Below are 26,828 nucleotides of genomic sequence, written 5' to 3'. Positions count from 1 at the left end.
TATGTCACACTTTTTTACATAATTTTTGAGAAGCACTTCATTCAATTGTTATTAAACTTGTTTTGAACATTCTTTAGCACAAGTTATTGAGAAAGCCTGATCCTGGGGGCTACATGGAGGCATAGAGTAGGTCATGGAGACATTCTTTTTCAAAAGGTACCGATAGCTCTTCTGCAGGCAACAAATTTCAAACCTTTGTGCCGATGAACCGCACTGTATTTCTAATGAATGTTTAGGAGTGTTTGGTGGCTACCTCTAGTTGACAGTATATTTCTCACACACTCTTTTTACTTTGTCAGGCCCGCGAGTCTGAGCCATCATACAAAGAGTGCAAGAGAAAGTACAATCTCAAACTTGGACGTAGTCATCAAAAACTCAAACATACAAGTCATAAAATCTAAATAAGACAGACGGAAACCTGATATTAAATGCACTTAATCTGTTTTTGTAGAACAAGTTGTGGTTCAAACATTTAGAATGCTTTGTCATTGACATTCCGAGTGAGAGACCTACATTTGGCAAAATTATAAGTGCCGTTGCTGCTATAGGTTCCAATGAGGACATGACTTCAAATATCTTTTCTGTCTACTAGGAGAGGAGCACACTTCAAATAAATAATGCTTCCTGCTAGGACGTCATAGAGTAACAATAGAATACTTACAAAAAAAGGCAACAAGACTTCTGTCAAAAGATATAATGTGATACTCTCAAACCTATTATATGTACCTCACAAAGCACATTCGAAAATTGATTTCTTTTTCAACCCACAATTCAACAGGAACAAGGTTTTTTCCACTCTGCTAATGAGTTCACAGGAGCCTTAGGGAAGCAGAATTATTGCTGCACTTCTACATGAAGCCAGATTGGAAACCAGTAAGGTGTTCAAGATAATTACACGGCTTATCCAGGAGCCTAAAATACCTTAGGGGGTGTAACAGGGTGATGTTACATACGTGGGTGGTCACTGAATAATACCGTGGCAAACACAGAGCACAGATTTACTTACAACACAGATGACGCAGTATACAGTATGTACTGAAAACAGTATATTTAGAACACAAACGAATAATTTAATGTTTAATCACAATTTCATAAGAAGTTCTCCAGATATCTGCACAAAGTGTGATACAGACAGACAAATATCAGGTGTCTACAGTAAGAATAAAGATACACCAGAGGGTTGTCCCTTCAAGTCCAGGTCTTTGTTGTAACAGTTTTCTAAAATTGTTTATCAAACCTCCAATTCTATAGTAGTTCAAACCTACAGTGTTAAACATGGTGTAATGGAACGGTCCTCTAGGACTGGAATTGCCCTTGTCTGGTATGGTATAGACATTACCTTGTTATAACTAAAAAGCATATCATAATAACATTATAAACCTTGAGACTGAAACAATATGCAATTCATGCAGCGACCAAGAAGAATTTAACAGCAAGTGGTTTTAGATAAACGAGAGCAGCTGCGACTTGAAAGAAGCAGCGATGCAGTTCTGCAATAAAAAGCAGAGTAAGAACAACAAGATTGCTGACTGTGGTGGTTTAGAATTAATAATTATATCCTTTGGTACAATGGTATCAAATGAGCATTTTAAGCTTCTTCGTGCAATCTTTGCCCTGTGCTTTGGCATGTGGTGGATAGATTTACAAGACTTACACAAAATACCTCATTACTAGTGCTGCATGAAACGATTATTCAGATTGAGCTCTCCACAGAAATCAGGTGTTTACATAAGTGAAGGTCATTGGGCTAATTTACCTTTTTAAGTGAAGCAAGTGAAAAAAACAGCTGCTTGGATTTGTGGCGATTGCTCTTTTCTTGGCCGGAATTATAAAACAAGCAATTTTTATAGTCAATTCCAGTTGACAACAAAAAATTCAATTTAATTGCCGTCGCTAAATTTGCCACACGAACACTGGAAAATTTTAAAGATGGAGCCTGTCTGCAGTAAACGTGTTTCAGCAGCTCCTGTAGTAATTGGAATATTTTCTGAAAAGCCGTTGACGTAGATTTACTTGAGTTTGGACCAGAGTGGCTGTGCCGCAGACACAGGCAAAATACTGAGTTTGGAGGTTCTTCAGTTTGTCTTTTACCTCCACTGGTGAGTTCCCAAAAATATTTGCCAATTCCTTATATTCATCTTCTTATTTTATTGCAGTCTTTATATTCTGCACATAAACATTTTCTATCATGAAAGTCTTCCTGCTTGAATGCTGTGGGACACATTCCTTGAATATGTTATTAACGGAATGTGTATTAGAACTATAACTGGGCTAATTAATGAAAACTGCTGGTGTCTTAAGAAACAGGGCAAACTGCTGTGTCTTGAGAAAAAGGGCCCCTTTTTCCTGAACTGATGATGACCAGGGCTGGGGGGGGGTTGCTGTACACCTTAAACCACAGTATCCAAAAGAAACTGCCATGCTACTTGGGTAGCTAAAGATTCAGCGAAGAGGACAGAGCGGAGGGGCGCTGTTGTGTTAATCTTACCAAGGATTAAAGACTTTGTTGCAGCTGTTTGTTGATTCTATTGATAATTGAAAACTTTATTGCCGATTGTGTTAAGTATCTGAAATTGAATCAGAACACTAGTGAGCAACCACGAATTAATCTCATGCGCACGACTTATCTACACAAACGCTGGAGTATCCTGACAAGTTTTGTGGGGATGTAAAAAAGTTGAAAATAAAGGATAAGCCAGGGCTTTTCTGTTACAACTAATTTATTCCTAGCTTGTTTGAAAACCCAAGGTTTTAAAAGGTAACGACAATGAGAGTGACAATGACAACTATAAATGTTTAGCGAAGACAAGAGTAGAGCGTGAATGTTACCAACATCAAACTAATTAGTTTAATTACTAACTTAAATCCCATGCATATCTGTAAACTTTGAATAAAACTGTGCAGAAATAATGCACTTTAAAAGCTCAATTGCGATAATGTCCAGACTAGCTTGACTTGATACTTAATCTGAATTCAGTGTAATATAGCAAAAATGTGCTTCCAGTATGAATTGAAAAACAGATTATAGTATAAAATGATTTAACCTTCAGGAGGTTAAATCTATGTACACAAATGCAACAGGGTAATGCTATATAAAGTTTGAGTAAAAAGGGCATAAGAACATAAAGTTTACAAATGAGAGGAGGCCATTCGGCCCATCTTGTTCGTTTGGTTGTTAGTAGCTTATTGATCCCAGAATCTCATCAAGCAGCTTCTTGAAGGATCCCAGGGTGTCAGCTTCAACAACATTACAGGGGAGTTGGTTCCAGACCCTCACAATTCTCTGTGTAAAAAAGTGCCTCCTATTTTCTGTTCTGAATGCCCCTTTATCTAATCTCCATTTGTGACCCATGGTCATGGCTTATTTTTTCACGTCGAAAAAGTCCCTTGGGTCGACATTGTCAATAGCTTTTAGAATTTTGAATGCTTGAATCAGATCACCGTGTAGTCTTCTTTGTTCAAGACTGAACAGATTCAATTCTTTTAGCCTGTCTGCATATGACATGCCTTTTAAACCTAGAATAATTATCATTGTTCTTCTTTGCACTCTTTCTAGAGCAGCAATATCCTTTTTGTAGCGAGGTGACCAGAACTGAACACAATATTCTAGAGGTCTTACTAATGCATTGTAAAGTTTTAACATTACTTCCCTTGATTTAAATTCAATACTTTTCACTATATATCCGAGCATCTTGTTGGCCTTTTTATAGCTTCCCCACATTGTCTAGACAAATACATTTCTGTGTCAACATAAACTCCTAGCTCTTTTTTTATTGATTCCTTCAATTTCAGTATCTCCCATATGATATTTATAATGCACATTTTTATTGCCTGCGTGCAGTACCTTACACTTTTCTCTATTAAATGTCTTTTGCAATGTGTCTGTCCAGTTTTGAATGCTGTCTAGATCATTTTGAATGATCTTTGCTGCTGCAACAGTGTTTGCCACTCCTCCTATTTTTGCGTCGTCTGCAAATTTAACAAGTTTGCTTACTATACCAGAATCCAAGTCATTAATGTAGATTAGGAATAGCAGAGGTCCTAATACGGATCCCTGTGGTACTCCACTGGTTACCTCACTTTATTTTGAGGTTTCTCCTCTAATCAGTACTTTCTGTTTTCTACATGTTAACCACTCCCTAATCCATGTGCATTCATTTCCTTGAATCCCTACTGCGTTCAGTTTGAGAATTAATCTTTTATGCGGGACTTTGTCAAAAGCTTTCTGGAAATCTAAATAAACCATGTCATATGCTTTGCAGTTATCCATTGTCGATGTTGCATCCTCAAAAAAATCAAGCAGGTTAGTTAGACACGATCTCCCTTTCCTAAAACCATTCTAACTGTCTCCCAGGATACTGTTACCTACCATATAGGCAGTTTGAGTGTAACCTGTAATACCAAAAGTGACGATTAATTTTAATTGGTAATCATTTAAGAGTTAAACCTATTTTAGGATTATCATCACTATATTTCTCTACATTGTAGAAACATATCCTTTATAGAATAATTTTAACACTGGTAGATTCTAAATAAACACACATTAAAAAAAAAAATGAAAGAGAGACAATTAAATTGAGACTAAGATCCACTCGTTTATAACTCTACACTATCTGTAATTAGGAGTGATGAGTAACAATTGAAACAATTGCCAGGATAATGTTGTATATATTAATACTAGATTAGTAAAGTCCATAATTAAAAGGGATGATTTAATATTGTCTTAAGTAATTGGTTTATGTTTAACTAACAAAATAGTTTAATTAAAAATGATTTTGATTCCTACAAAAGGATTAAAATTAAAAAGTAGAAATGAACCTTTTCTGAAGATTATTATAATTGATATTCTGATTAATACAGATAGGTTTAATAAAAGATGCATATGACATTAGTAATATTAGACTCCTACTAATCTGAATAATGAAATATGCATATGTAATATAATATTCTGTAGTAGCATGTTATGAATTCTACAAGGATTACTTGACTATTAAAAGTTGGTGTTTGAGAAAGTAATGAAGCTTTCAGAGCCTTGATGGCTTCAGACATATCTAGATATGGTATTAGAGAAGGTTTAATTGATGCAAAAAAGCAAATTACTTTATTAGAGAAGTAATTAAACTTCCAGGCCTATGACTGTCTATGGCCTATGTAGATCAAAGTCTAAACCATTTTTAAAAATGAGCAGTATTTATTTTGTTTAGATGAAACATAATTTGTACCTGTGGTAAAACACAGTAAGTAAATTGTGCCAAAACTCACCAAGATGCTGAACTAGCAGTGGTTATAGTAGTACGTTTTATGGAATATAATTTTGCAGACATAAGTAGTTATAAGGATAATGTTAAATAAATCTTTGTCGTTGTTTGTGTGAAAAGTCTATAGTATGCAAAACTGACCTGTGAATGCTTTAAATTTTATCTTAGACATATCAGTTAGTTACAGAATATGGTTTGATTATCTTTTGAAAAAGTCAGTTATTCCAAGTACATTTACTAAAATTACACCCCTTTGAAATAATGTCTGGTAGAAAAATGACCTTACCTATATGGTAAGGGGGGGAGGGGGTGTAAAACTGCCTCACCTTTTTGGTTAATTTGCTGGTTGTGAAATCAGAGAATGTCTATCAATTTGAAATACTGTACCAAGATAGCAGTCGTAATCTCTATCCTGGTGTCCAATTTAGGGACGAGAGGTACTAGTCAGGACATTCACTGGCTGTGCCCTAGCAAACCATTTACAGGGACACAGCTGGGATATTGTGTGGTTTGAGGAAAGGTGCTATCTGAAAAATGCAAGGTTAATGTGACAATGCTGAAGCACCAGTGTAAAGAGGAATCACAGTGGCATGCATGAAATCAGACAAAGAAAAACAAACAAATCTATGCTATCTTTCTATATTTCTTCTATCTTTCTATCCTTTTAGGATATACAAACCTTAGTGTGATTTACACATAATGTTAGGGTTAGGATATATATACATACAGTGATCACCCTTTATAATGCTATAGTGGGGAGCCATAGTTACAAGACTGTGCTATTTGTGTTCCGCCTTATAATGAGTAGAAAAGGGCTACTGTAATGGCATTATGGAGCAAATGGGAGCCACGACCCTACTGTGTTATAACCGATTCCACACTATAACACAGCGCGTTAAACGGGTGAGTACTGTATATCTATAAAGCAAATGCTAAGAAATTCATCAAGTTTCATTGAAAAGGGTTAATGTGATTTGAATGTGTTAAATGTGTTTCAATGGGTTCATGATGTCGTTCCTGAACTTCAAAAATAAAGTTCTAAAACGAAAGGGGGGGGGGGGACATATTCTTTGAGTGTTATTAATAACTGAACGTGTATTAGAAACATAACTCGACTTATTAATTAAACTGCTGGGTCTTAAGAAAAAGGGCCCCTTTTTCCTGGCAGGAATACTGAACTGATGATGACCTGGGCTAGGGGGGCACCTGGACTTGGTGAGGCTGAACAGACAGTGAAAAGACCATAAAACTGCAAACACAAGAGGTTTGGTGCAAGGAAGACATAAAATATACATGTCAATAAGTCCCAACTGCAACAACAAGCCGTTGGATGAAAGGAAGCAAACAAAAAAAACAAATCTCAAAGATTTGTAAGTTAAAAGGCAAGGTACACAAGTAACCTCATGAAAGTAGCTACTCAGCACAGTGAAAACAGAAGTATCCAAGCAAAACTAAAACGTTTGGCACTCCACATCGAATGCTAAACACTCTGTCACTCTGCTACGCGAAGCTGCAACTCTGGGATTAAAAACGGACCCAAAGACAGGACTGCCTGAAAACAGACCCAAGAAGAGAAAGCAAGCTGCAAGCGAGTCAACGACCACAAGCGATGAGACTGAGGCCCAGCTGGAGGACTGCCATAAAACTTGGAGACTTATCAGACAAACCAGTCTGGGTCTGCTGTACACCTTAAACCACAGTATCCAAAAGAAACTGTGCCCTGCTACTTGGGTCGCTAAAGATTCAGTAAAGAGGACAGAGTGGACAGGCGCTGTTGTGTTGATCTTGCCAAGGATCTTGCAGCCGTTTGTTGATTCTAAAATCGAGGATTGAAAACTTTGTTGCAGAGTTTGATCCGATTTGGGGATTGAAGACTTTGTTGCTGAGAGGAGAGCCTTTTGTACTGAACACGTCAACAAACTGAGTTTCCAAACCAGCAGACCAAAAAGTCTAAGCTACAAGGAATCTGAGTATAATTTCCAGTTGCATTTTCCTTTCAAGGAACTAAATTAAATTAAATTGTAACACACTCACATAGAATTGATCTGTTAATTATTTTTGCACACTTTGTGTGTGAAATAACTTTTAGTGAAACTTGATTAAGTAACTATAATAAAGTAGGCTTGCTACTATTCGATTTTTATTTTTTTGTCAAATGGACGATTAATATCAACGTTTATTTTTTAAAGAACTTACTGGGTTTTTTTTGTTTGTTTTTGTTTTTCTTTATTTTTTAATTCAAGCACAGCATGGGTGAAATCGACCTTTATGCTCAAACAAAAAAACAGAACAAAACATTAGATAGTAGAACAGAACTAACTTGCACTTATTATTCTGAGCTCCGCCCCTCTCCTGCTTCAGCACAGTTGGACCCAGTCACTGGAGACAAGGCAGACGAGCCCGCTTCATCCTGCCGTGGATACTTACGCTGGTCGATCAGGGTATTGTTCACAATACTCATTAAGTGTTTTCCTCTTGCGCCCCATTTTCAAATTAAACTAGTAACTGTCACCGTATATACCTATAGTAGCAAAACCTTACCTACACCTTAACCCTCTAATTTCAAAGTAGGCGCTTTGAATGACAGGCGCCATTAGCTGGCAAATGAAAGTGCACATTCGCTCGACAGTCATTTAAATGATTGAGAGCATTCTAGCGCAGCTTCAGCCAACGAGATCTGTCAGAACAGGATGAAATGACTGACGGTGAAACTACACTAGCCTATTAAGGCCATACAGCATGTATAAAAACTACACAGACTAGACAGGATTTGTAAATTATTATTTTTGGTAAGAAAAAAAAAAAAAGTGAGTGGTTTTACTGACGTTTATCCTATATACCATTATTTCAGTCAAACTCATATTTTTTGGGAATTCAACGTTTAACGAGCTTTACAAATTAAAATCGAATTCTAGCAAGCCTAACTATAAAGTAATCTAACTCATATTGTTGTATGAATAATTTATTTTAAAAGTAAAACTAGCTATATCCTTAATTTATATAACATTAATAAGCTTAATGCGATATATTGTAAGATTGTCTGCAACATTTCAGTTTACTGTGTGTGTGTGTGTGTGTGTGTGGGTGTGTGGGCGTGTATGTGTTAGCAAGCTACTAGCTACATCACAGCTTGCTCGTGCCTTCAGATAGCTGCTGCTTTGTGTGCGAGGACATAGGCGGCGTCATATTTCAATGGCCTTGATAGCTGCATGGAAGGCAAGGAAGGCACTTGTGTTTTGTGCTTAAAGACCAAGAGATTTACTTTCTGACTACTGTGATTTCTGTTAAATATTTGTATACGTAATAAAATGCTGCTATTGATTAAACATTCCTTGTATCCAGCGTGTGTGTGTGTTCATAGTAAATCCTCGATCTTGTAACATGTCAATTAAATATTTTTAATAAGAGAACTAATCAACCCAGATAAACACTATATGATTGATTATTGAATTGTTCCTACAAACCACTAAAAAATAGTGGGGGTAATATTCCTCCATACCAATGCTCACAAATGACAGAAAGCCACACAGCTAACCTTGTTTGCTTGTACCTTGTATTCAGTCAATCGCCTCTCTACAACACCAGTCTCTCAATTACTTCAAAATCAAGAAGGAATTAATTACACCATCAACAATTAAGAAACATACTTCAAGTATATGAAAAAATTAAAATAAAATAAAATTAAAAACAAATTAAATGCGACATTAAAAAACGCTTTGGGGCATAAATTTGTTTAAAAAAAAAAAAAAAAAAAAAAAAAAGCCTTGAATCTCGGAGCATTCGTTTAGATGCCTCGGAATTCAATTAACAAAACAGGAGGTCTAACAAAAGCATCCTCCTCGAAACAGGAACATGACCCTCACCTGTAGAAAGCTTGATCAGAATAATCGAATAACCGGTTAGTGCAGCACTACTCGTGACTATTTGGTTTTTTTTAGTTGCCTCACACAGGTCCCTATGGTGTAAACAGCAGCCTTTAGAGGTTTTTTTTTGTATTTGTTCTTTATGACTGAGAATTGAGTATAAAATGTTTTCATTTTTCTAAATGCAAGTTGTGTTTATACATGGTCTCAACACCAAGTCATACCATTTTCAGAATTTTCTTTTTTTTTTTTTTTTATTATTTTTCTCCCAATATGGAATCGCCAATTATTTTATTATGCTCAGCTCACCGCTACCACCTCTGCGCTGACTCGGGAGGGCGAAGACGAACACACGCTGTCCCCTGAAGCGTGTGCCGTCAGCCGACCGCTTTTTTTCACACTGCGGGACTCACCATGCAGCCACCCAAGAGCTACAGCATCAGAGGACAACGCAGCTCTCGGGCAGCTTACAGGCAAGCCCGCAGGCGCCCGGCCAGACTACAGGGTCGCTGGTGCGCGGTGAGCCGAGGACACCCTGGCCGACCTAACCCTCACCCCCCCGGGAGGCGCTCGGCCAAATTAGTGCCGCCCCCTGGAACCTCCCGTCCTCGGTCGGCAAAGGAATAGCCTGGACTCTAACTCGCGACGTCCAGACTATAGAGCGCGGAGTGCCTTTACTGGATGCGCCACTCGGGAGCACCCATTTTCAGAATTTTCTAAATATTTTGTGCCATATTGCTTTTTAACAGTTTTATCTCTGCATTAAGTTTCCTAACATTTGATATTTAAAATGTATGCAGAGATAGGTGGGTAGTTCTCACCTGTATGACGGCATTACAGAATTCAAGGGAGTTCATGAACTGCACCAGCGCAGGGACCAGGATCCAGTCTTCTCTCTGCAGGCAGTGCCACTCCTCGCTGTGCACCTCCAGCTTCGCGGGCAGGGAGGAGTACAGGCCACTCAGCCCCGTCGCCAGCACCTAGCAAAGGGATGGGGGCACAAAATCGAGTACCTTAGTACAACAGGGTACAACACAGAACCACCCAGGCTCTCCGATTGGAAACCACCTTATACCTAAACAGCTACATCACCAACTCTACTAGATGCAAAGATAAAAGGAAAATTGTATTTTATTTGTAAATCGAGTCGTTTATGTTCATTCTGGGTTTAGAAAAGCGATCGTCACTGCGTCAAGTATCACTGCTCTCAGGCGAACTGAAGAATGACACTGGCTATGCTAATACTATGCTATCAATTTTTCATTTCCTATCTTAGATTTGTTTTTACCTAACCCACTCTTGCGTTGTCTCGCCAGTATTCCCCAGACCACATTCAAGCGCATCTCTTACACTCAGTGGATCTGTGGCTTGTCATCTCTAGTTTTGTTAAGTGCTTTGTGACATACACCGACAGAAGTCTCTCTAGAAATTAACTGCATTGCCAAGATTAATAATGAATAGTGATTAATGGCATAATGTTGACAAGACCAGTACATTTTACAACATGTCCTATAAGCCCCGGTGAACACACTTGAGTATCACGCTTTTGTGCTGGCAGGAGGATTTAATAATAATAATAATAAAAAAATAAATAAATAAAGTTATCTTTATCAGACAGCTCGGGGACTATCTTCTTCAGTGCCAGTGCTACCCAGATGGCAGAAAGCTTCCCGTTTTCTCCAGCTACATACCTGGTATGTCTAACAAGTTATTAAAGAGCCTATGGACATGGAATTTGACTTTTACCAAAAACATAAAAAATAATATTGACAGGTCTCACTTGAACCTATAAAATCACATTAATTTTATCAAATTATGTTTAAATTGCACTACAATTAATCAAATACCCGGAAATACACAGAGGGCAATTTCCATTTCCTGGTTCAGGGCCAGGAGACTGACGTCACAGAGGGAGACACCCGCAGGCTACCAGCATCTGCCAGTATGGCAGACAGTGAAAGTGAGAGTAGCCTAATTTGATCAGTTTCAGACACCTTTTATGAATGTGAATTATGTAGTGATGGATCTGATGTAGAGAGAGAAAACAGGGATAGTCTCCCGTATCAATTCGAGCCATATGACTCCGAATCAGAAGGGTCAAACTCGGAGAGAGACTCCGACAACACCAACGCGGACGGACCCGTGGGACAGCAGATGACCGCGGAGAATCAGTGTCTTGGCAACGGAATGGTTAATAAAAACCCTTACGTTTAAAATAGATCGATTCTTAAAATATTTCAAATTACCCATAATTGTATAGTTATGTCAGTCCTTTAGCTAGCAATATTAATACATGAATTATTGATGCTAGAAGAATAACCAATACTCCTTGAACGTTTATGAAATATAATTTCAATACCAATGTGTTTTTTTGTTTATTTTTTAAAATAAATGAATGGTTCTTAATACTATATTTCACCGACAGTTTATTGTGGCATTGACAAACTAAAATCTCCGAGCCGGGTTGCTTAGTAACCGGTTTAGAAACAGCCGCACAAACGTCGCCTTGCTTTCATTATCAATCGCACGTTTACTTGGTTGCTTATCAGTTATTAAATAATGGTTGTTCCAACACAGGAACTGTATCACTGCCAACAATTTTAAATCTCGTTTGGGAATACTTGTTAGTCATACATTATGTTTCTTAAAAATGGTTTGGAGGGTGTCATAGGCACTTTAAAGTTCCCTATGCTGGATGAGCACACCTTTGATTTCTTTATGTAAAAGTGGAGCATTGTGCTTCCCTGGTTCTATGGAGAACCCTGGAGTGGAGGTTCTTGGAATTAACAGCACTGAGATATCATACACCAAAGCCACACAAACGGTAAGCACTGACCGGGGCTCCAGTCTGTCCTAACTATTTGACTAATCTTACCGACTGCTTTGCATTCACAGTAGTCCAGCATTTGTATGCTTTTTCTGTAGGGTGTGACACAGAGACCTTTCTGTGTACTGTATTGTTAGGCTAAAACCACTTCCCCTTTCATTACTATTTTTTTTTTATTACTATTGATTTTTACACTTCATGGCATTTGCTAAACATTTTAACAACTTATTTTTTGAGAGAATTTCAATTTTTCAACATGAAACATCAAATGCATTTCCATAAAGCCCTCTTTATATTTGGTTTCTCATTACTGTATATATTTGTATGAATACGAAACAAGCTTTCTATTACCAGATTTATTTATTATTTTTTATTTAAATATCATTTTGATTTTGTATTGATACTGGTCAAAACAAAATATTCTATTCTGGTTCATAAATACATTTTCAACTGCATTTATTTCTTTTTACAACAAAGTCATTACCTTAGTTTTTTTATCTTAATGTTTGCAATTAGCTTCTTTAGCACTCCCACGCTCTACCCTAGAAGCTGCTTTATGAATACAAATTCCTAAACGACTATCAGTATCTATTATCTAATTTGAAACATTTAATATAGCCTCCACCCCTCAAAGTGCATTCATACTGTGAAAGTGTGTGTTGTATGGTAAAATAATGAATCCTGCGGAAATGTTACAGAATGGAAAGCCATTCTGTAACATGTGTGACTGGCCCTCCATCACACAGATTGCCACATGGCCCACAGGGGCTTCGTTTTAACAGTGCTATTTTAAATGCAGCATTTACCACTGTTGACTTCACCATTTACTTTAGAGGACATCATTTGGATTAGTCCCTTTGCCCGCCTTCATTTAATTCCCATCTCTGCCTGACCACAAGTAAACCCATTCAAAATTAAACCATCAGTGCAACAGGATGGAGGCTGGGTGAGAACCAGAGATCTTGTACACCACACAAGAGTTTAACCCAGAGAGAACATAATTACAAATATAGTTACTGAAACTGAAGTAGGTATAAAATCAACAGTACTACCGTTAAATGTCTTTATACATTGTCATTTAAAATATGGAAATAAGACTCTCGTTTCATGCAGTTAAGTAACACGAGGTCCTGCTCCCATCCCTGTATATTATTTGATTGCCACCAATCTTCCAGGACACTTGTATGACGCAGAATTAAAAAATTTAAATTAAATAAAAATAAATAAAAAAATCACAGAATAACCAAAACAACAACATTTTAAAAACTCACAGGACAGAAGTAGGTATTCTCTGCAATGTGCTTGGCGACAACTTGGTTCTCAGCGGAGAGAGACATGATCAAGAGCAGTGCATCACGTGCCTGCTGCCCCACGATGCCCTCACAGTGGATGAAGGGGATGAGCAGGGAGAAGATGAGAAAGTTGGCTGCTCCCTGGTCCTCGCTGGTGTGGAAGAAGAGCTCCAGAATGGAAGGGTCCTTGGCCAAGATGGAGCAAAGCTGGTTGAGCAGGATGACCAGCGCAGCCTCCACGGCGGGGGTGGCTGTCCCCGAGCAAGAGCTGAGCAGCATCATGAGCGGCTTCAGCACAGGCTTGTGGTGCAGCAGGGGCTGCTGGGACTGGACCACCAGCATCTCGTACATCTTGAGCTGCTCGATCTTCATGTCGTCTGTGAATTCACGCCGCAGGCTCCACAGGAACAGCTTCTCCATCACGTTCTCCGTCACAACAAACTCCAGGATGGGGCCCATGGAGCCCACTTGCCCGCTCTCCTCCTCCATCAGCAGTAACAGCATATGCTCCACGTAGTTCTGCACCGCACTTGCTTCGTCACCTGGGATCGGCCCGAAACGCAGGCCCCCGCCACCAACGCCAATACCACCAGTGCTCCGTAGAGGGTCATGCTTCTCCAGGATCTTCAGCACCTGCAGTGAAGAAGTACAGGGGCAAGGCAACAAACACAATTGGGTACAAGCTACATTTCTAAGTTCTGAGAGGTTGTGACTTGAATATGAGCTGTGAAATCTTGGCTGGCAACAATCATTCCAAACAAAAGCCATTGCGAAAGAATACACAAAAGGATTGTAAGAAGGTCCAGATATGACAGGTTCTACTGTATTTAAAACGGTGGCAGTTTTTAGCTTTGCCACTGTCAATAGAGCAGACCTCACAACTCCCTGATTTCCGAAAATAAAAAGTAATAAAACAAATTTATTAAAAGAGAAAGCTACAGTAGGTATTCATTATTTTAACATAGAAACAAGGTAGATTAAACAAATTAAACAAAGGTAAGTGACAAATTATGCCAGACATTTATTTTAAAACTAATAATTGAAAATACTTTTTTTTTTTTTTTAAAGTGTTGTTTTTTTGTTTTTTTTCTTAAAGTATGCTTTTGTGTTTAAGCCCAGGGTGCTTTCAACCTTCATCAAAACGTACAAGCCTTATTATGTTGCAGTTTCAAGCCGTTTTATGAGAGGTGAAAACGAGGACAGATGGCAATAGACGACTGTTAACCACAAAGGGAAATGTTCTCAAACACTAGTTGCACTGCATCCCCCTATAGCCCTTATAACTGTGTTCAAAGGAACATTATGGTCAATGCTATTGAAGCTGGCTGGAGATGTTGTACCTGAGCCCAGTGGTTTTTAAATACAATCATGCATGTTTCTGGATCCACTCCCTTCAGAATCAGGGACCGATTGTCCTTGTTTGCACGGGCAACAAACGAAGCCATCGTATTCACTGGACCTTTCCTAGACCATAGCGGAGGGTTGGTTCAACAGTCAAGTTCTGAGTCAAACTTCAAGGACAACGGCCTGTCAGCGGAAACCTGAGTACAAATCAAATTAAAAAACAAAGTTTCGGTGAGCTTTAGGATACAAGTATGAATACAAAACCAGAAATGTATAAAAATGAAATTTAATTCATTAAAAAAAAGAAAAAAAATTTAAAAAGTGTGCAGCGTTGTTTAACTTAATTATGCCATTTAATTTCTTACCTGTTAAATACTGTATAATATTTTACATGTTTTGTATAATTTAAGTTGCAGTTGCATTTAACTCACAGTTGCCTTAGTTGAAGAGGGGGCAGAAATTGTGCCACGCTAGTGGTCATTTCTAAAACCACCTCTCTTCAGAAATTCACCTTTTAGAAGACTTTCAGAATCAACCCCCAAGGTTTAAAAAGGGTACTCCAGTAAGTAAGCCTGGTAGTAAAGATCTAAGCAGAAACAGGTACACAAAATTGTACTAAATAACAGAATATGTATTTAACAGAAGTATGAAGTGAATTAAAATAAATGTAGTCATTTTCATTATTACCTGTTTATAACAATAGTTGTTCTTAAAGTTACTAGGGCAGCTCTTCTCTTTTTCATATGTATGGGCACCCACTGAATATTAAGCATGATGAAAGTAGGCAATCAACCATAACGAAACGGCATTCTGATGTTGGCATTTTAGTGGCAAAGTAATCAAAATGCCGCTTCAATGACAACGTCATCATCGCTCTTTTCAGGGGGCTGTTGCTGCCAGGACTACATGTGCAAGACTGTTGTGCTATAATGCTGGCATGCGTAGCACAGATAGATAAGCATATATATTGACAATTATAATTTCATCAATCCATTCACCGTTTCAAATCGAAGAATGTACATCCGGACACTTGCTCTGTTTGTGGGGTTCAATATCTTGTTACAGGATATCATTATGGTAGCCCTGGTTGGAGGGTGGAAAGACAGGAAATTTGATAGATTCACTTCAGCAAAAATCTGCGACCAAGAACACACAACTAGGCATTCAGTTCAGGTATAAAAACCAGTACCAGCAGGAACCTTTCCTCTCAGACACCTATAATATAGAGAGGTCTCCCCTTGTGATCCTCAAGAAATCTGTCCTTACAAACCAAAAAAGTGTATCAAGGTTCTGGTGCTTCATAATTTAAGTTTTACTGCGTTATATAGACTGTGTTATTGGGATTCCAAAGTTTTTATAAGCTATCAATAGATAAAGAATTAACCTTTAAGTCATTGAAAGAAAAAATAAGCAAACATGTGTTTATCACTCAGGCAGCCATGCATCCAAGCTTCCAGCCCTGACAAGATCCTTGTTTACATGCAGTACTAATGGTGGCTTTAAAACAGGGCCACTTAGCGAGGAACTGACTTCCATGCAAAAATAGTTCTCATGGTTCCTGTGGATTGGATTGCTTGTTACTGAAATAATTTCTTGAAATGCACTCCCAGAAGATGTGTCTGTTTCTAAAGAGTTGCAACATATCACATGTTTAGGAATACAAAAAGGCAATTAGGTGGGAAAAGCCTGCCTCCCTTTGTTTGTTTTCCTTATCTCCATTTGCCTGCTTTCTCAGACACCTACCCCCTTCCACAATGTATCGTTGCTCCAGACGGACAGTAAATTCATGCCAATTCCCAGAGCATTTATGTATTGCCAGAAAATGTGAAAAAATTCTACATATACAAATAAAAACTACTGTAATGTGAATGACAGTAAGTATATTTAATGTTCAAATTGTTTGAAAACATCTTTGTATAACAAAATCTGTATTTAGGCATTCTATGGGTTTACCTGTATATTATTTATTTATTTATTTTATTTAAATAAGGAACTGGATTCCTTGTATCCTTTAGAATATGAACAATAAGACCTAGTATAAGCATGTAGAATTATGCAGGACAGACATTAGTTTGTTTGCATTCAGCATTTAAATCAGGAGCTATGATTTGAACTATGAAAAAGCAGCAAAATGTAAAACTTGGAAGTATTTGCAGTTGTAGCTGAATACTTAATATTACCCTGAAATGTTTGACTAACTTTCTACTTCCAATTGATTAAAAATACTAATTTATTTGTATGTGTGTGTATACACACATACAGTGCCTTGCAAAAGTATTCAGACCCCTGACCAATTCTCTCATATTACTGAATTACAAATGGTACATTGAAATTTCGTTCTGTTTGATATATTATTTTAAAACACTGAAACTCAAAATCAAATATTGTAAGGTGACAATGGTTTATGTTGGGAAATATTTAAGAAAAATAAAAAACTGAAATATCTTGCTTGCATAAGTATTCAACCCCTGTGCTGTGGAAGCTCCCAGTTTACACCGATGAAAGAAATTGCCCTAACGAGGACACAATTACCTTACCATTGGCCTCCACTTGTGAACCATTAAAGTTGCTGTCACATTTTCTGGATAAAAACCCCACTGTTGAAGGATCATTGGTCAGGCTGTGAATCTGAAGGAAAATGAAGACCAAAGAGCATGCTACAGAAGTTAGAGATAAAGTAATACAAATGCATAGATTAGGGAAAGGGTACAAATTAATATCCAAGTGTTTGGATATCCCAGTGAGCACAGTTGGATCAATAATCAGGAAGTGGGAGCTGCATCACACCACCCAGGCACTGCCAAGAAAAGGCCGTCCCTCAAAACTCAGTGCTCAAACAAGGAGACTTGTGAGAGAAGCCACAGAGAGGCCAACAATCACTTTGAAGGAGCTACAGAGTTCAGTGGCTGGGAGTGGAGTAATGGTGCACCAGTCAACCATATCAAGAGCTATGCATAACACTGGCCTGTATGGGAGGGTGGCAAGAAAGAAGCCGTTACTCAAAAAGTACGTCTGGAGTTTGCCAGAAAGTATGAGAGTGACTCAGCTGCGATGTGGGAAAAGGTTTTGTGGTCAGATGAGACCAAGACAGAGCTTTTTGGCCAAAACTCAAAGCGCTATGTGGGGCGCAAACCTAACACTGCCCATGCCTCAAGACACACCATCCCTACAGTGAAGTATGGTGGTGGCAGCATCATGCTGTGGGGATGCTTCTCATCAGCAGGGACTGGGCATCTTGTTAAAATTGAAGGAAGAATGGATGGAGCAAAATACAGGGAAATACTGCAAGAGAACCTGCTTCAGTCTGCTAAAAAACTGAAGCTTGGGAGGAAATTCACCTTTCAGCAGGACAATGATCCCAAGCACAAGGCCAAAGCAACATTGGAGTGGCTCAAGAACAAAAAGGTGAATGTCCTACAGTGGCCCAGTCAAAGTCCTGATCTCAATCCCACTGAGAATCTGTGGCACTATTTGAAAATTGCGGTCCACAAGCGTCGTCCAACCAACCTGGAGCAAATCTGCCAAGAAGAATGTGCCAAAATCACTCCGACACTGTGTGCAAAGCTGGTACATACTTACCCCAAAAGACTTAAAGCTGTCATTGCAGCAAAAGGTGGCTCTACCAAATATTAATGTGTGGGGGTTGAATACTTATGCAAGCAAGATATTTCAGTTTTTTATTTCTTAAAAATATTTCCCAACATAAAACCAATGTCACCTTACAATAATTGATTTCGAGTTTCAGTGTTTTAAAATAAAATATCAAACAGAACAAAATTTCAATGTACCATTTGTAATTCAGTAATATGAGAGAATTGGTCAGGGGTCTGAATACTTTTGCAAGGCACTGATATATATTATACATTTTATATATATATATATATATATATATATATATATATATATATATATATATATATTAGTAAAATTAAAAATTAAAATTAAAATCCTACCTCACTTGAATCATAGTTGCTCTTGGCAATTAGGAGAAATGTCCACTTTCCAGGAGTGATGCCATCTTCAAAGAGTCTAACCCCATCCAGGGAAGAAGCCACTGTATCAAACAGGAATTTTAGACTTGTGTGAGTATTTAAGAAGCTTGGAAAATGCCATCTTTTCTAAATAAAAGCATCTGACTGTAAAAAGCAGTGCTGCCAACTGGGTGTTTTTGCTGCAAAATTGTTAGAAAATGTTGCTAGACAGGTTGTCTATTTTTGGGTGGTTTTAGCAAAACGCTGCTTGTTTTTTTGTTTTGTTTTTAACATGAAATCTCTGCCATGATTGACACAACATGATTAACATAACACATCCAATCAGAATTAGACTAAGAACAGCACACACACTAATAATAACAAAAATAATAACATTTTTATTTTTATATAGCGCCTTTCATAGTGCACCACCATCACAAAGCGCTTTACAGAGGTAGGCTGTGAACTGTGCATTATATGCAGAGTCACTTACAATAGGACACTGACTTAACATCTCATCCGCAGGATGGAGCACAAGGAGGTTAAGTGACTTGCTCAGGATCACACAGTGAGTCAGTCACTGGCAGAGGTGGGATTTGAACTGGTGACCTTCTGGTTACAAGCCCTGGACTTTAACCACTGGACCACATTGCCTCCACTAGAGGTCTTCACGGGTCCAAATTAAGTCAACCCGAACCGACAATTATTTACCAAACCCAATGTAAAATTCTTGTATTAGACCCGGATCCGACCCGGCCCTGATAAAACAGTGGCACGCTTTTCCTTTCCCCAGCTTAGTATATGCACTGACCAGATACATTATTAAAGCGGACAGTGTTTATTCCACCATGAACCTATACAGAGGACTGTAAAATTAAATACATGTTTGTGTAAAAGATACAAAGATAAATACATTATCTGAAAATCAAATTAACTGAAGTACGATCTTGCAAATGCGTGATTTTATTACAAACTTACACAAGAGCAAATGGAATTGAGATGTAACATGTGTGTTTTGCAAAACTTGTTTTCCTTCTTTGTCCATAATAACAACAAATTATTCCCACACCCTGCATTTTTCTGTGAACTTTCACACACAAATGCCGCTACAGAGCCGCCTCAGAGATGTTTAAAAAATTATTTAAACTACCCATTCATAAAGCATGAAATTGTGCCATCTATGCCGGTATAATACTGTCATAACCCTTTCACACAGCCAAAGGGATCATGCGAGTACAGCTTTAAAATCTCTCAGTCAACAGATCGTTTTCATGGCGTACTTCTGTTGCCATATTTCTCCCCAACCCCAAAAGCATTTATTTGATCCGTGATCATTTGACACTTTTCTTTTCTTCGCTAGTTAGGGTTCCAACAACTTGCCAAATAGAACCAATTTGTTTCGACCAATAAGTTCTAATTGTATTTATTTCTTCTACAGAAAAATTGTCTTTCCTTGTCACACCAGACATTGTAAGCTATTGCAACTGTGCTTTAAAGTCGATTGGAGTGACTGCTTTTTCAAATCACTAAAAGAGATTGCAAGCGATGGTCCTTGCAATGGGTTTTAAGAAATGCTCGCAGTAAGGACCTCAAGGTCCTCACAACCACTCTCTCAATCACAGACTTTTATAAAACGGGCCCCAGGGCCACTTGCAGGCAGGCCAATCTACAGGGGTCGCTGATGCGTGGTGAGCCGAGGACACCCTTGCCGACCTGAGCCCTCCCCACCCCGGGCGGCACTCACTCAGTTCTGCGCCACCCCCTGGGAACTCCCGTCCACGGCGGGCCTGGACCCAAACCGGCGATCTCCAGACTATAGGGCGCATACTGCACAACTGTAATGTACTGTAAACTTCCCTGTGCTAGATTTGTCCTATTTATATAATATATATATATATATATATATATATATATATATATATATATATATATATATATAACTGAAAAAAATATTTAAAGTAGGGACGCATTATTAATATTATTTTCATTCAGCTGTCTGATACCAACTGCATACATTATATATATATATATATATATATTTATATATATATATATATATATATATATATATATATATAATTTATATTACACACACACACTTATTTATTTTTAACAGACTGTTGTGTCTGTTTGCTTTGAGTTTCCTCTGCAGTCCCCCGATCACATTAACTGGATTTGCGCAGGGTCTATACCCCCAAATTCTACTGCACAGTTCAAAGTGCCGCATCTGTTTAGTAGCTGCCACTCCTTAGAATTGTAAAGTTAACAATTCCTTAACTTCTTCCGGTCTCCAATTACTACCTTGTTCTTGATCATCCATTGTATTTGAAAAAAATGAAAGCGTGTAACACCGACGATAAAAATACCCAACAGGTCTGGTATACAGTCACGTGGGAAGTTGACTTTCAATTCACACCCACTATAGCGCTTCACCGATCTCAAAGACATCCAGTTGCACATAGTACACAGCAGTGATAAATTCAGTCCTGGGGCCATGCTTTTAAATGTTATTTGTTATGGTTTCTTTCAGGAAGAAGTATGCAGGTTCTTGTAAAAGTAGTTGTCCTTCATTACAAATGCTAGTTGCAGACATGCACGGATGAAAGGTCGCTGCTATCTACAGGGTATTTGTGTCCCCGAACAAGTGATATTTACTGGCCACATGCCATAAATACATGAACAAACGTTCACTACACTTTATCTGGCAATAACCCTTCTCCTTCCTTGTTTACAATTTTGTATGCAAGCTACCCTCAAATCAATAAATGTTAGTTTAGCCACACAGTATGCACATTCATTCCCAGTCGCGTCAGTACACTCCATAGCCTAACGGTAAATTTTTTTTTTTACAGTTTACTATTATTATTTCACTTCTTCAGATAATGACTCCTCTCATGTAAGGTCTATCTTTTCTTAAAGTTGCTGTTTAAATGCTTGCTGTTCACTTCATCATGGAAAGTCATGGCAAATCTGCCACGCCACTGCCACTGCTTGACGTGCTTTCATTACTTAACTTGCATGCCTGTTCCGCAGTCATTTTTTGAAGACGTGCGATCAGTTTAGACAAAATTTCTTAATAGCATGCAGTTTTAATACCATTGCAGTGATAAATACATTCGCATTATTAAATGACAATCATGAATCGTATCATTGTGAGTGGTGTGACAAAGACGGCTGCAGGGAGGAACTCAGACCAGAGAGAGAGAAACACACAGACAGACGGTGATGATGAGAAACTGAGTGCGATGGTTGCACTCAGCGTTTAATAACAAATAAATAAAAAGGTTTAACAAACAGAACACAAAACAGGACACGGCACTTGAGCCAAAATAAACAGACAAACAAAACGGATTACACAGACAAACACGGTGAGCTTCTTTTACTACTTATTACAATACCCTCCGTCTACTAACCCGTTCTCCACTCACCGAACACCAACCCCCAGTGAGTGAAAACATGCAGCTTTTATGCAGTTGTACCGAGATTCGATTGCTAGTCAATCATTCAATTGGAATCTCGGTACAACTGCACGTGAATTAATTAAAGTGCAATTCCCCGTGCTCACATATTACTTTTTACTTGCACGTGATGTGATGTGCCATCCCCGTGCCTAAATACAAATATACAATTTACACACACGTGAAACACAGACCGCTTATATCCCGTGTACCAATGCCTATACACCAACATTTACACACAACACGTAACATAACATACACAGGGGGGGGCACTTTGCCACATATACCCCCCCTTGTGCAACGCACACATGGCCTCAATGGCCACCTCCCCCCTCAGTCCCAAAGTCCCGGAAGAGGGGGAAGCAAGTTGTTTCTGGGGGTGGCCATGGTGGAATGTCTGGCACCCCCCAATTGTTCGTGGCTGGCAGCTCCCTCTTCCGGGGCTTCAGCCACACTATCTGCTGCCGCGAAAGTGCAGCTGGGGGAGCTGGTCTCCTGACCTCCCCCTCTTTCTTTATGGCCGGCAGCTCCCCTTCATGGAGCTCCGGCCACAGTGTAGCGACCCGAGGCAAAGCAGAGGCCCCGGCGACCCCAGGCGAAGCAGGACCCTCGATGACCTCAGGCGACGGCAGCAGCAGCGGACCCTCGGGAGGTGGAGGCAGAGGCAGCTCCTGCTCCTCTCCCTCGGGTGGTGGAGGCAGAGGCAGCTCCTGCTCCTCTCCCTCGGGTGTTGGTGGAGGCAGAGGCAGCTCCTGCTCCTCTCCCTCGGGTGGTGGAGGCAGAGGCAGCTCCTGCTCCTCTCCCTCGGGTGGTGGTGGAGTCAGAGGCAGCTCCTGCTCCTCTCCCTCGGGTGGTGGTGGAGTCAGAGGCAGCTCCTGCTCCTCTCCCTCGGGTGGTGGTGGTGGAGGCAGAGGCAGCTGCTGCTCCTCCTCCTCTCCCTCGGGTGGTGGTGGTGGAGGCAGAGGCAGCTCCTGCTCCTCTCCCTCAGGTGGTGGAGGCAGAGGCAGCTCCTGCTCCTCTCCCTCGGGTGGTGGTGGAGGCAGAGGCAGCTCCTGCTCCTCTCCCTCGCGTGGTGGTGGAGGCAGAGGCAGCTCCTGCTCCTCTCCCTCGGGTGGTGGTGGTGGAGGCAGAGGCAGCTCCTGCTCCTCTCCCTCGGGTGGTGGTGGTGGAGGCAGAGGCAGCTCCTGCTCCTCTCCCTCAGGTGGTGGAGGCAGAGGCAGCTCCTGCTCCTCTCCCTCGGGTGGTGGTGATGGCGCTGCCGGCTCCTCCGACAGCGGGGGTAGGGCTGGTGGCGCTGCCGGCTCCTCCGACAGCGGGGGTAGAGCTGGTGGCGGGCGTCTCCGCTGGGCTCCCTTCAGCAGCAAAAACAGCGGCTGCTGTGGAGCCTGAGCTTCACGCCCTCGTCCCTCCCAAAAAAAAATAAGGGTTTGGGCCTTCAGCTCCTCCCCTCCGGACACAGGACGCACCGACTCCTCCCTCTCGGGCCGTGGACGCACCGACTCCTCCCTCTCGGGCCGTGGACGCACCGACTCCTCCCTCTCGGGCCGTGGACGCACCGACTCCTCCCTCTCGGGCCGTGGACGCACCGACTCCTCCCTCTCGGGCCGTGGACGCACCGACTCCTCCCTCTTGGGACGTGGACGTTCGGGCTCCTCCCACTCGGGCTGTGGACGTTCGGGCTCCTCCCACTCAGGCGCAGGACGTTCGGGCTCCTCCCACTCAGGCGCAGGACGTTCGGGCTCCTCCCACTCAGGCGCAGGACGTTCGGGCTCCTCCCACTCAGGCGCAGGACGTTCGGGCTCCTCCCACTCAGGCGCAGGACGTTCGGGCTCCTCCTCCCCTGGCTCCTGCTCTGGGCAGTCCTCGTCCTCATGCCCATAAGCAATGCACATGGTGCACCACCTTGGCTCCCTCTGCTTCCTCCTCACTTTTCCCCCTCTCTGCCTCCTTCTGCTCACCTTCCTCCTTTGGGCTGGTTCCTCCTCCTCTTCCTGGAAGGGGCAGACAGCCACCGTGTGCCCATACACCCCGCAGGCAAGGCACCAACCTTGGTCCTCCAACCTGCCGAGGAGATCCTCCAGCTCACTGCAGCCGTCTCTCCAGTTCCAGCCTTCCATTTTTTTTTTTTTTTTTTTTAATTTACTTTTCCACAAAAAAAACTGCGGTTCCCGCTCTGGCCTGAGCCCTGGAGGCGCTGTTGTCCCGGTTCTGACACCACGTGTGACAAAGACGGCTGCAGGGAGGAACTCAGACCAGAGAGAGAGAAACACACAGACAGACGGTGATGATGAGAAACTGAGTGCGATGGTTGCACTCAGCGTTTAATAACAAATAAATAAAAAGGTTTAACAAACAGAACACAAAACAGGACACGGCACTTGAGCCAAAATAAACAGACAAACAAAACGGATTACACAGACAAACACGGTGAGCTTCTTTTACTACTTATTACAATACCCTCCGTCTACTAAACCGTTCTCCACTCACCGAACACCAACCCCCAGTGAGTGAAAACATGCAGCTTTTATGCAGTTGTACCGAGATTCGATTGCTAGTCAATCATTCAATTGGAATCTCGGTACAACTGCACGTGAATTAATTAAAGTGCAATTCCCCGTGCTCACATATTACTTTTTACTTGCACGTGATGTGATGTGCCATCCCCGTGCCTAAATACAAATATACAATTTACACACACGTGAAACACAGACCGCTTATATCCCGTGTACCAATGCCTATACACCAACATTTACACACAACACGTAACATAACATACACAGGGGGGGGCACTTTGCCACAGTGGTTAACCCCCCCACACACACACACCATGAGCACCCTGTAGCCCCCCCTAGATTTTGACATTGCCTTATGTGTGAATGTAACTGAATAACCCTGCTATAGCTGTACATTTGAACTTTAGTGCTAAAGATAACACTGCTTATTGTTTCAGAACAGGCGGCAATGTCAATAATTGTATTCTTAATTTGTTGTATTGTATTAAAATGGTTATACAGAAAGGCACATCAAGACCTGCAGACTATTTGCAGGGGTGTCTAGTTGGCAGGCAGCTTCCATGCAATTAGTCAGCATACAGCCAGCTGAATACAAATACTGCATGACACTAGGAGGAGATTCCGTGAAGCAGAGTGTAGTATTTCACACAAGAAAAAACCTGAGTCACATAAATGCTGTGACCACAAGAGAGTTTATTCTGAGGTTTATTTTGTTTGTTTGTTTTTTATTATTGTTGTTGTTTGTCTTCATCCTTATCCTAATCATTTGGCAGCCAGCCTCTGAGAACACTTCCTGGCTCAGGGTTCTCCAGGTCACAGCAGCCTTGACTTACAAAAGTCATTGCACTGTATCAGAGCCCAAAACAGAGGTAATAGCAGGAGTCTATGAATAGTTTATGGAGATCTCTCTTCAGGCGGTTACCATGCAGCAAGGAAAAAGGTTAATTTGAAGTATAAAATTACAAACTACCTTGTTTTAAAAACAAAAATCATAACAGAAAGGAGCCAGACAACTAAAAGCAGTATATGTATTGCCTGTTTTTTTTTTTTTTTTGCAGTTTTCTAATTCTGTTTTAGTGAACACTTTTACAGAGCTAAAAAGGTTGCGTGTCACAGTGTCAGTGTACAATATCTAGTGAACTTAAAGCCCTAAATTACAGAACACAGTGTAGCATTCAGAACAAACTCATAAACTAACTGGTGGCACGGTATGCATCCCTGCAATATCTTTTCCAGCATAATTAAATTGGATAATTTTATACACATGCACAGGCTCATTTGTTAAGCAGGGTGTGCCGCCAAATACATTCCATACATATCACTATTCCTAGGAGCATGGAATAAACAGGACTTCCTTTTGCCAGAGATAAGTACAGGGCAGGAGACAGCAACAGTGATTATGTTTTTGGGCCTCCGCCCACAAGTCACTGTGAAAATCTGGCAGGACATCCAGTGGAAACATGACACTGCATATCACATTACCAAAAAAAAGGATGTAGTGCTTTAAAAAGGGACAGGAACAAGTGAGGGTAAATACATTAGTTAATGCATAAAATAAATAGACTAAAATTGATGGGAAACAATTGATCATCAGCCTGAAAACACTACTTAAGCCAGGTTTATGGCAGTGTAATCAAGCATTTATACGTGTTCCGTTGTCTAGGAGCCACCTGAGGTACACCGTAAGCTACGAGTGCTGGAACACCTGCTCTGTGGGGAGGTGGATATTTGGAATGAAAAGCACCTCAGTCCACTGCAGGCAGCACTAACGGTAGCCAAAAGACCGTTCTACCCCTCACCACAACAATTCCCACATGGCTCAGGAGACCTGAAAGTTCAGTGGGTGTCCTCCGATCCTACGACCAAGCCAGCTTCCTTTTTCACGCAGGAACTCGAAAGCGGATGTCTGTAAGCTACCGACCTCTGGAGGACAAAGGCCAACCATGCAGGTGTCCGCTCTGTGCACACCGGGCACCTGGCCAACAGGGTTCACTGAAGAGCAAAGAGGAGAAACAGTACCTGCCAGTTTTACCTCCCTAGTGAAGAGCGGCCTACTTCGCAAAGCCAGGACGCGAACCTGAACTGTATGACTCGCCCTGCGCACCATGCGGCTGCGCTTCTACCAGGTGAGCCACTCGGGGATCCAATTTCTTTATAAATATTTTGTAATTTTTAATGTAAAGATTTATTATTTGCTTTACAAGCGGTATACGGACATTGTCATTGGGTAAAGTGTAGTGAAAGATGGATAGGCCCGGAACCTCCGAGACGAACATCAACCAGCGGTTTCAGAGCCTTAGAA

At 40.6% G+C, this 26,828-nt stretch overlaps 1 protein-coding gene across 4 annotated transcripts in view; it reads right to left on the bottom strand.

Annotated features, from left to right (window-relative positions):
* Positions 1 to 26,828, bottom strand: part of LOC117409292 (FHF complex subunit HOOK-interacting protein 1A-like) — a 60,531-nt gene that overhangs the window by 18,627 nt on the left and 15,076 nt on the right. The window contains exons 2-6 of one of the 4 annotated variants that reach the window (XM_058999685.1): positions 18,538 to 18,638; positions 17,122 to 17,212; positions 14,581 to 14,781; positions 13,220 to 13,873; positions 9,943 to 10,101 (exon numbers count right to left, since the gene is read on the bottom strand). In XM_058999685.1, coding sequence (XP_058855668.1) covers positions 9,943 to 10,101; positions 13,220 to 13,873; positions 14,581 to 14,685 — 918 coding nt within the window. In that variant the 5' untranslated portion in view covers positions 14,686 to 14,781; positions 17,122 to 17,212; positions 18,538 to 18,638. Of the gene's footprint in view, positions 1 to 9,942; positions 10,102 to 13,219; positions 13,874 to 14,580; positions 14,782 to 15,582; positions 15,668 to 17,121; positions 17,213 to 18,537; positions 18,639 to 26,828 lie in introns of all 4 variants that reach the window. The other 3 variants (XM_058999676.1, XM_034015114.3, XM_034015111.3) reach the window with 3 other exon arrangements.

This window comes from Acipenser ruthenus, chromosome 2 (genome assembly GCF_902713425.1).
Source record: "Acipenser ruthenus chromosome 2, fAciRut3.2 maternal haplotype, whole genome shotgun sequence".
NCBI classification, from domain to species: Eukaryota; Metazoa; Chordata; class Actinopteri; order Acipenseriformes; family Acipenseridae; genus Acipenser; species Acipenser ruthenus.
This window is presented reverse-complemented; position numbering and strand designations above follow the sequence as displayed.